This window comes from Poecilia reticulata, linkage group LG8 (genome assembly GCF_000633615.1).
Source record: "Poecilia reticulata strain Guanapo linkage group LG8, Guppy_female_1.0+MT, whole genome shotgun sequence".
Lineage (NCBI taxonomy): Eukaryota > Metazoa > Chordata > Actinopteri > Cyprinodontiformes > Poeciliidae > Poecilia > Poecilia reticulata.
Genome location: NC_024338.1, coordinates 9,602,611 through 9,612,287, shown reverse-complemented (window position 1 = coordinate 9,612,287; position 9,677 = coordinate 9,602,611). Strand labels below are relative to the sequence as shown.

General features: G+C 36.5%; 1 protein-coding gene across 2 annotated transcripts in view; it reads left to right on the top strand.

Annotated features, from left to right (window-relative positions):
• emp2 (epithelial membrane protein 2) overlaps nucleotides 1–8,923 on the top strand; it is a 15,328-nt gene extending 6,405 nt beyond the window's left edge. The window contains exons 1-5 of one of the 2 annotated variants that reach the window (XM_008415752.2): nucleotides 3,863–3,881; nucleotides 5,935–6,229; nucleotides 6,322–6,430; nucleotides 6,516–6,656; nucleotides 7,113–8,923. In XM_008415752.2, coding sequence (XP_008413974.1) covers nucleotides 6,152–6,229; nucleotides 6,322–6,430; nucleotides 6,516–6,656; nucleotides 7,113–7,282 — 498 coding nt within the window. In that variant the 5' untranslated portion in view covers nucleotides 3,863–3,881; nucleotides 5,935–6,151 and the 3' untranslated portion in view covers nucleotides 7,283–8,923. Of the gene's footprint in view, nucleotides 1–3,862; nucleotides 3,882–5,934; nucleotides 6,230–6,321; nucleotides 6,431–6,515; nucleotides 6,657–7,112 lie in introns of those variants that run through there. The other variant, XM_008415749.2, reaches the window with a different exon arrangement.
• Nucleotides 8,924–9,677: the final 754 nt, after the last annotated feature.

Here is a 9,677-nt window from a genome sequence, read left to right as displayed (position 1 = left end):
ATTATTATTATTATTATTATTATTATTATTATTATTATTATTATTATTATTATTATTATTATTATTATTATTATTATTATTGATTCTGTAAATGATTACTTCCAACGTAATTGTTTCAGTTTTAATATATCGCAATGCTCAGATTAAATGTATTTTTTATAACACGTTTCCTTCTATAAAGCAGGCTGCCAAATCTTATTTAAAAAAGAATTTACCCTATTGATAGACGTGAACCGATTAGTTTTGTTTAATGAGACTGACATTTTTAAATTGTAATCACAGTTCAGTAATCAACTACTCCTTTAAACAGTTCACTGTTTATGAATTATTTTTCTTTTCTACACATATAAATTTCTTTTTTTTTCCTAGTTGGAGAGTATAGTAGTCTCTAGTGTATCTCTGCTGAACTGCATTTTATGAAGTTATATAATTTTTAGTTGCAAAAATCTAAATTAGATTTATATTACCTTTGATGTTAATTTTCACACTCTGTTGTTTGGGAACAGTTTGGATTAAACAGCTCGGATATCTTTTTAGCTTCCAGTCTTCCCAAATTATTTATTGCTACCTAATAATCCTTAAAGTAATACAAATATGCTTTAAAAAAAACCCTGAATGTTAAGTTGACTTCCACTAACATTAAAAATTTAGCAAAAATAATTCAACACAATAATTTTAATGTATTTAAGGTTACATGCAAAACAGATATGATGGAGTTTTTATAAAATGAAAGTTAAAAGAGAAAAATATATTTTTGGTCTTTTTATACTTCAGTCACTCGTGTACATAGCAGGAGTGAGAGAAACACAGAGAAAGGACAGAGACAGGAAGAGTGGGACGCTGAGAGAGACGGGGGAGTGAGACTCAGCAGCCCAGTTAAGTCTGTGGCTTTGTGTTTTATGAAAGGAGTAAAAAAAAGGACTTTAAAAGTCAGCATTTTCCACCAGGCAAGAGAATCAGCCGACACACACAAGGACACACAACCATGCACACACACACTCACACACACACACACACACACACACACACACACACACACACACACACACACGCACACACACACACACGCAAACTTGTACTCAAATACTGAGTCCCCCAGCCTCCTATTATAAGGCTGAGTGGAGAGGAGGAATGGCTGCATGTGTGCCTGCTTCTAGTTGCATGTGTTAGCGCGTCCAGTTGGTGGTGGAAGTTTATCTGTCTCTGTGGTTCTTTATATTTGGCTCCAAAAAGTCAGAGTTTCCAAACATCACATGCAGCAAACGCTATCTCATCCAGTACAAAATTAGCTCAGAAATTGTGCTCAAGTTAAAGTGACTTCCATTATAAAACACTAATTTATGTTTGTCCCTTTCTTATTTCAGCTGCATAACTTTAAGATTGGCTACGTGTAGATTGGGTCTGGCAAATCCAAAGYTCTGATTCCACTTTTATAACCCCCCCATGTTTTGCCCTCCCCCCCATGCCTCGTGAGAAATGATGTTACAGAGAAAAGACTAGCCTGCAGAAATCAGCACACATGAATCAAAAGAATGGCTCATTAACAGGTCAGGTATTTCAATCATTATATTCAAGTGTATTGGATTAGGAATCCATTTAAAGTTGCACTCCAGTGGCTCGTTAAAACTGGGGTTGGAGACCTGTGATGTAAAACATGGAGGACAGTGGCAATTCAGGATTAACGTTGGACACTTCAGTCCAAAGTGATTCATTTTGAATTAAAAATATAAAAAAATTGCTCAGTGTCACCGTGACACTTGAAAATGGGAGGTCAGACATTTGTTTTTAGGTCATATAAATAGGACTTGGCATTTAAAGTTTACATTCTTAACATTTACATAATCATGCCAAGTCATTGACAGGCTTTGATGTCCGCTCTTCTCCATGTTGGTTAGGCTGTTGAATCATCCAACATCCTTCTTTTTTTGTTTGTGTATTTTGGTTCTTGGTAAACCAAAAATGTGTGTGTGTTTACACTTGTAACATCCTTCTCCTTACCCTCCAATGGAAATCATTTTCTTCTCTTCCTGCCTCCTCCCTTTTCCTCCTCTCTTCCCTGTCAATGACACTGTGTTTGTGTAAAAGCTTTTCGCCAAATAATTTCTCTCATGGTTAGTTAAGCCTTGGATGCCAATGGTGGATGTAATCATTAGACTTTTAAGGAAATTAGGATCAAATGCTTCTGGTGGTAGTTTGTGAATTAGGACAGTTGCCTAGACAGCATTAGAAAAGGGTGAAGGGGGTGCGGGGGGGAGCAAGCTCAAGATAAAATTATAACTTATCTCTCAGTTGCATTTTCTATTGCTTTTATACCTGTGCTGCCAATTGGGAGTTGTCACCTTTTACTTGCTGCTCCTGGAAACAAAGATGACTTTACATGCTTTCTGCCAAAGTGCAATGCATTTTATCCTGCCCCAGAATTGAACATTTTCCTCTTTTTTGATTGTTTAGGGGACATTAGAAGGCATTTGCTATTCATGAAAGAATATGAACATCTGCCTCCAGACAAAGGAAATTAGATAAATAATTAAGGGAATACAAATGTAGAGCTTTGTAGCCTTTTATTCATGAATTATACCCATATGAAAACACACATGTAAAACAGCCCGTCACTCATTGCCAATGCTGTTGATCCCCCCGCCCCCCCGACCCCCAATTCAAAGTGGGAAGTCCTATTCCACGCCACATCCCACAGCCACATGCACGACTGGCACACAAAAACGGCGGCTGGCTTCCTGTTGGTGGAGAGAGGTTGTTTTTATTGTAGCTCTATTTTGGCAGACGAGACTAATTCCATTACTGTCTGGCTCTGTGTTTTTGAGTGTGTGTCTGAGTTTCACACATGTGCCTTTAATTTTGTTTGGGTCTYTGCCTCCACAGCTTCAAAGTGTTATTGGGAGGCGGTTTCTGAAGTCAGATTGCGTAAGCTTGTCCAGCATAATTGCCACATTGACACAGTTTGATGTGTGACACAGTACACAGAAGACAGACAGTAGTTGTGATCGTTATATTTATGAGGTTCTTAATCTACAGCCATGTAATGTTTTTAACCCCCCTATAAGCTTAAAGGAATGCTATAAATTGACCAAAGTCAGTGAATATACTGACTTGTGTCCAGTGAGGATGCTCACTSGACAGGAAACACTGGATGAAATATTATTCCCAACAGATATGAACATAAACAGGTCTTCTGCAGAGCTCAGCCCCTTTCAGTAGCTTCATTTATAAGGTCACTTGCCTGGTCGCTTGTTGTACAACATAAATGACAGATCTCTCATTTGGTTACATAATCAGTTCATGACCAGTGTATGCAGTGAATCTCAGCATTGTTCAGACCATAATCAGATTTAGCTAATACTCTACTCAGAAATCTGTAGAAAAGATGATCTAATTAGCATTACAGCAATCAAAGCCTTCCTATGATCGCTGACCAGCTTTTTGCCTCGCAGCATTGCTTTATTCTGTTTGCCATATAGCTGGAGACGGCTCCTGTCACTCTGACACTTTCTGTGACGTCTTACTTAGGAATTATAGGAACAGCACTGCTTCAGTTTTGAAAACAAAACTTTTTAAATGCTTGGTGCAACTTGGCCTGTGTCAATGCTCAACATTGGACTTCTAAAAGGTGTTAAGATCGGTATCACTTGAAAGCTATAGATAGATAGCTTTCAAGTAGGGATGCACTGATCAATTGGCCACGATTTTCTTAATTTTGGGAGATCGGCCGATACTTACATGTGAAGATGATATTATCCACTGATCTTATCCACCTTGAAAAAGGTGTAAAAATTAACCACTGTCCTGTTTTGCTCTGCCGTCAGAGAGGGTTGACTGACAGATCCACCCACCAGGTCATGTCTGCACATGTGCAGCTAACAATAGTAAGACCTCTGTTGCCAACTCAGCGATTTTCTTGCTATAAGTAGCAACATTTCAGACCAAAAAACTGCAGGTTCTTACATGTTCAATACAAGCATGTGAAGCTCTTTTTGCTCCAAAGATGCCTTGCAAATAATTTATTTCCTGACTCCACTGTTTTCTTCAAGGGAACGTCTTCTTTTAAAATAGTTTCTGAATTGATTGGCGTAACTTGGCCTTAAAATCACACAGAATGAGGTTGTCTTGTGTGTCGCTACTGCATGAAATAAGCTGCTGTGATGAATGTTGAGAGCCTGGCATCAATAAAGGAAGAGCCAAGAGGCCTGTTCAATTAATGTCTGTTTAAAGAGACTCGCTGACCCTTGTAATTCACATAGTTTCATTTTAGATTGGTCATCGTGTTTAGAAACAAATTTGATTTTCAGTTAATAACTTCAGATTTAGATGTTATAAAACATAATAGGATAGCAGACATGGATAAACACTGAACGTTTGACTTGGATTGAGTTTTTATTTCTATCATAGAAATAGGGATCCATCTGATATGATCAGTTCATATAATCAAACAATAAAATTTTAGAGGTGTGGTCAGTCAAATAACCACATGCTTTCTGCCAACTGTCTGCTTTTTTCATGTGCTGGCTTTAAACTACTACACCTTGAGCTATTCCATGATTGATTACACAACAACCACAAACTTTAATGTATTTCATCAAGTTTTCAGTGTTAATTGAATAACACAGAGTAGTTGATAATGGAGAATAAATTATATGCAAAATTTTCAAAGTTTCTGACAAATAAGATCAAAACATTCTCTATTTGCTCTTTTACCCCAAATAAAATTCAGTCCAACTAGTCTCCTCAAACATCTCACTGACCACTGTTCAAGTCATCATCTGAAATTGGAAAGACATAGCAGTCAAAATAAACTGGCAAGATCATTCATCAGAGAAGCACCCAAGAGGCTAATGGTAACTCTAGCTCCTTTGGGCGAATCTGGACAACTATTAGTTTCGCATTCCACAAATCTAACCTTTTATTTGAAAATGGCACGAAGAAAGCTATAAGGAGTCCTGTTTAAAGTTTACCACAAGCAATGTAGGGGACACAGAAAAGGTGAGAAAAACATGATGTAACTTTTATGTAAGAATAATACCTAATCACAAACATATTAAGTTTAATGGTTGCCCTGTGACAAGTTCTATTAATGCTACAGTACTATAATATAGTGTAAGAATATAATAAGATAGTTTAAGCTTCAGCACAGCTATAGCTTCTTGCATGGATTAAAAGGAAATAATAGTAGAGAATTCACATCTAAATGACTGATGACACGTGGATTATGCTGATTTCTGTAGCCAAATACTGCGGTCTTTTACTTTTGTTATAATGGCACAGAGACCCAGGGGACTCTTCAAGCAACAAACGGAAGAATAATCTGTGCTCTGAAACAACACATTGTCTGCACTTCATTTACAATTTGTAGATTCAATTTGACTGAGCTTAAGAGTTGTTCTGTATATACATTTCATACCGTTGTCCTCCGTAGTACAGAATTGTGTGTCTGGAGTTTTTGCTTCTGTCAACAATTCATTGTCTGAATTAAGGCCTTGAAATAAACACTCCCACTCATTGCAGATGTATATACTAACAAGCTCAGTATCTCAGACGCAGGCTCAGAGGCAGACACAACACAAACATTTCTCTGTAATTTCAAGGGGAGACTTTGAGACGACAATTATTTTCTTTTTTTTTTGTTTTATTACCACTGCGTTTTTCTCAGATGTTTGCAAAAGCTGAATGCTGGGAATTGGCTCCAGATGTGTTGAAAGCTATGCACATTAATGCTGCTTTCTTCACCTCTCATTTAGTTTAAATGAGAGGTTAGTTTAAGACATAATGGTTGAATTTATTCTTATCTGTTGTCTAAATCCTTTCACTAGTTTCTCATGAATTTTTTGCGAGAGTGGCCTACAGTGAGAATCTATAGTTCACAGTTATAGTTCATATAACTACAGAAATGAATCTTTACAGGCTTTTTTTCACCTTTGACAGATTTTGATCCAGTCTTCACCCTCATCCTGCAGCCCAACCTGTGTGCCCTAAAGCACAAGCATTCAGAAGTATCCCTACCCGAAGCATCGACATACATCGTACAGTTTCCAGCCAGTGAAGAACCAACCAGCTCCTGAAACAACCCACAGGCCTTTCAGCTGGAAACCAAAGAGAGACGGACAGTACAGTGCACTAGACTCAGACTAACAGGGGAGTCATGTTGATCATCTTAGCCTTCATCATCCTCTTTCACCTGGCTTCAGCCATCTTGCTGTTTGTTGCTACAATTCACAATGTAAGCACAGAACAATGATCTATTATGTCTTCCACACGCAGCGTTTCAAGATGTGCTTTTTAATCTTGTCAACCTATCCCTCCCTGATAAAGGCATGGTGGGTGGTGTCACCTACCGGTCGTGAAGTAATCTATTCCGACTTGTGGTACACCTGTAACAGCACCTGCTACATTGTGGAGAACAGCCACTCTACCGAAGCTGGTAATATGAAATACCAACTCTGTGTTCCTCACACATGTTTGAGCTCATTTAAAGCTCATTTTCACTTTTTTTCTCCCCCCCTCAGTTTATCTACAGGCAGTTCAGGCTACGATCATCCTGGCAACCATTTTGTGCTGCGTCAGCTTCTTTGTCTTCATGCTTCAGCTGTTCAGCATCAAACAGGGAGAGAGATTCATTTTCACAGCTGTTATCCAGTTGCTTGCCTGTACGTAAAACACATGCGCTATCACTTTGCCAATGTGATGTTGTCGACTGCAAACTGCTACCACGGTTGGTTGTTGCTACCAAATAAAACCAGAGGTGGAACAAGATCCACTTCTTGCCACTAAATGAAATCTAGTACAGTCAGTAAATATTGGTGTTAAATTTATAGAATAGAATCCACTTGTGTGAAATGTATAGTTTAGTATTCATTGGTATTCAGTACCAATGAACATGCAGTTGTGCAAAATGTTAAGATGTACAGAATAATTTTGGAAAAAAATTATTCTGTTGTTAACCTTGAATAAAAAAGTAACATGATGTGTTCTTAGTTACTTAAATAAAAAGCAATCTGGGTACTATTTAACACTTCAAAACTGCATACTTGATTTACTTGAACATTCACTGAAGTCCCTGCTAGCTGACTTGTAACTTTTTACTTTTTGTCTCTTCCTTCCAGCTCTATGTGTGATGATCTCTGCGTCCATCTACACAGCCGAGAACAAGAACTTCCATGCAGTCAGTCTCAAACATGGCTCCTACGGTTCCTCTTACATCGTGGCATGGGTTAGCTTTCCCATGACTCTCATCAGCGGCTTCATGTACCTGGTGCTTAGGAAACGTACATAGATGTGACAGGGCAAGCAACAACATAGATAGGATTTTTGGATGTTCATGCATAACAACAAAGGGGCATTTTCACATTTTCTCTCCATCAGGTTTTTAGTATTTTTATCTGGAACTTCAATTCCTGTCAGGAGCTTTTGCTAACACATTGTCTTCTTTATTTATTTTTTTTTGCCAACCAATTCCATCAATTTTCACAAGAAGAAAAGTGTAAAAATTCCTTTGACTGTGACGAAAGGGTTGACCAAAGGGCCCGTATTTTCAGTAAACTGCAACATTTTTGTGTACATATTTGAAGTGTATGTTTAATTCAGTTTAGGTTTTAGCAGTAGAAATAAATAAGATATATTACTCAAAGCATAAAAGAAGTGTAGTGAAGTCATAGTGAAAGTGTCACATGTAGGATTTTGACGCTTGGTTTGTTTTCTTTTTATGCTAATTTGTGATTTCTTAAAGAAAGAGGAACCAGTGATGTAGTGTGTTATTTGGGATTAAAATTGAATGAAACAGACAAACTTGAAATATGAATGAAGATTTTCTTTGTTACTGACTTTTGTAATAGCTTCTCTGAGAAGCTATTTATTGTTATAAACCACTGCTTATTTTGTATTTTTAAAATACTGAAGATGTTTGAAGTAAGAAACGTTTGCTGGTTCTTCCTCTCTGGTCAAGCTATTTCTCTTCCAGAACAATATATTTCATTTATGCTTATTAACTGATACGTGTATCAATCTTGGGATTGATGTTTATGTTTGAACATTTAAAGAAAGCAAATTTGAAATTTATTGAAAATGTTCAAAATGACCGTCAGTGATTCATTGTGCTAATTTGTAATAGAGTTTAGACCACATAATCTAGGGAAGACTAAAATAAAGAGGCCTGGGAGAATGGACATTCAAATGATTATGCTCTGCTGTCTCTAGCTGATACTTGAAAATGGATGGAACAATATGTTGTAGGGCAAGAATGTGAATTCATTGTTTCATTTCTAAAGATTTGTTAAAATTACAGCAAATCTCAACACTAAACAAAATTGTTTTTTGTTTTTTTTGTTTGTTCATCTAAAAGTCATAAACCTTAATCAGATGTCTTACTGGTACCAAATTTGACCTGCCATTGTCATGAATTGTCTCTCATTAGAACCACCATAAAAATACACAATTTCTTTCACCAGAAAAAGCTTTTTTGAAGTATTAACTTACGTTGCTTGAGCATTTCATATTGTTATATTTAACTTTTTAAGAGCTTATGTTAAACACAATTGTCAGTGTATAGAGTTTTCTTTTTCTGTTTCCTGTACATGTGTAGTGCTGCAGAGCACTGTTTGCTGTTTTAATTCTGGTTTGTTTTTCATGTGGTTGTTTTTGACCTCAGTTGCAACATCTCTATCATCTATTGGATATCATGTTGTGTTTTTATGTATCACATAAAACTCTACTGACACCCAGTGGACTGTTTGGGAACCGCAACATTGTTTTTAAGGATACAGATATTTACCCTTTCATCTTATGAATATAAATTTTAATAAATAAATGTTAATATTAATTCATATTAAGTATTGATATGTTTCTGCATTTTTTCTTGTTCTCTGCTTTCCTGTCTTTGGTTTGAACGCCTGACCTACATTAAAACTAGCAAAAGTGACAAAATGGAAGCAGAATTACAATTTTTCGTTAAGCAATAAGAACATGACAGCGACTGTTTCTAATTCAACCAGTTAGTACTACTGCTAATAATAATAATAATAATAATAATAATAATAATAATAATAATAATAATAATAATAATAATAATAAAATATTTTCAGAAAAGGGCAAAAAACACTGGATTGGATTTCATCTAGAGAATGACACTTGATTACCAGTTAGATATTTTGTATTTATCTTGTCATAAAGAAAATTATTCTTTCGTAGCCTTTCAATATTGTATGTTTATTTTTATTTAAAAATCTGAACAGGTTTTGTTTAGCTCAGTGGCTCTTAACCTTTTTTGAGGTACCGAACCACCAGTTTCATATGCGCATTCACTGAACCCTTCTGTAGTGATAAATAAAATATGATTTTGTTCCCCCAAATTCAAGACATTGGGGTCTAGAGTCTAGTTGGGTCACCCCATGATCACTAAGTCTTCTTAAAAGGTAGAGTCTCTGAGAACAGTTCTTCAAAATATAGTCAGTGTTTTCAGCAAAGTTGAGCTGACTGTCCAGGAACGACCCAAGGTATTGTTAAGGAAGAATTTTTATATTACTGTTAAATTTAGCAAAACTCTGGCTCTGATACTTCCTTTTGATCCCGGGTTTTCTCGCGTGGCCACGTGCGGGGACAAAAACACAACAATGCGTGTTGACGTCACAGAATTACAGAATTTAATCCAATCAGAAGAAAATATAAGATAGTAC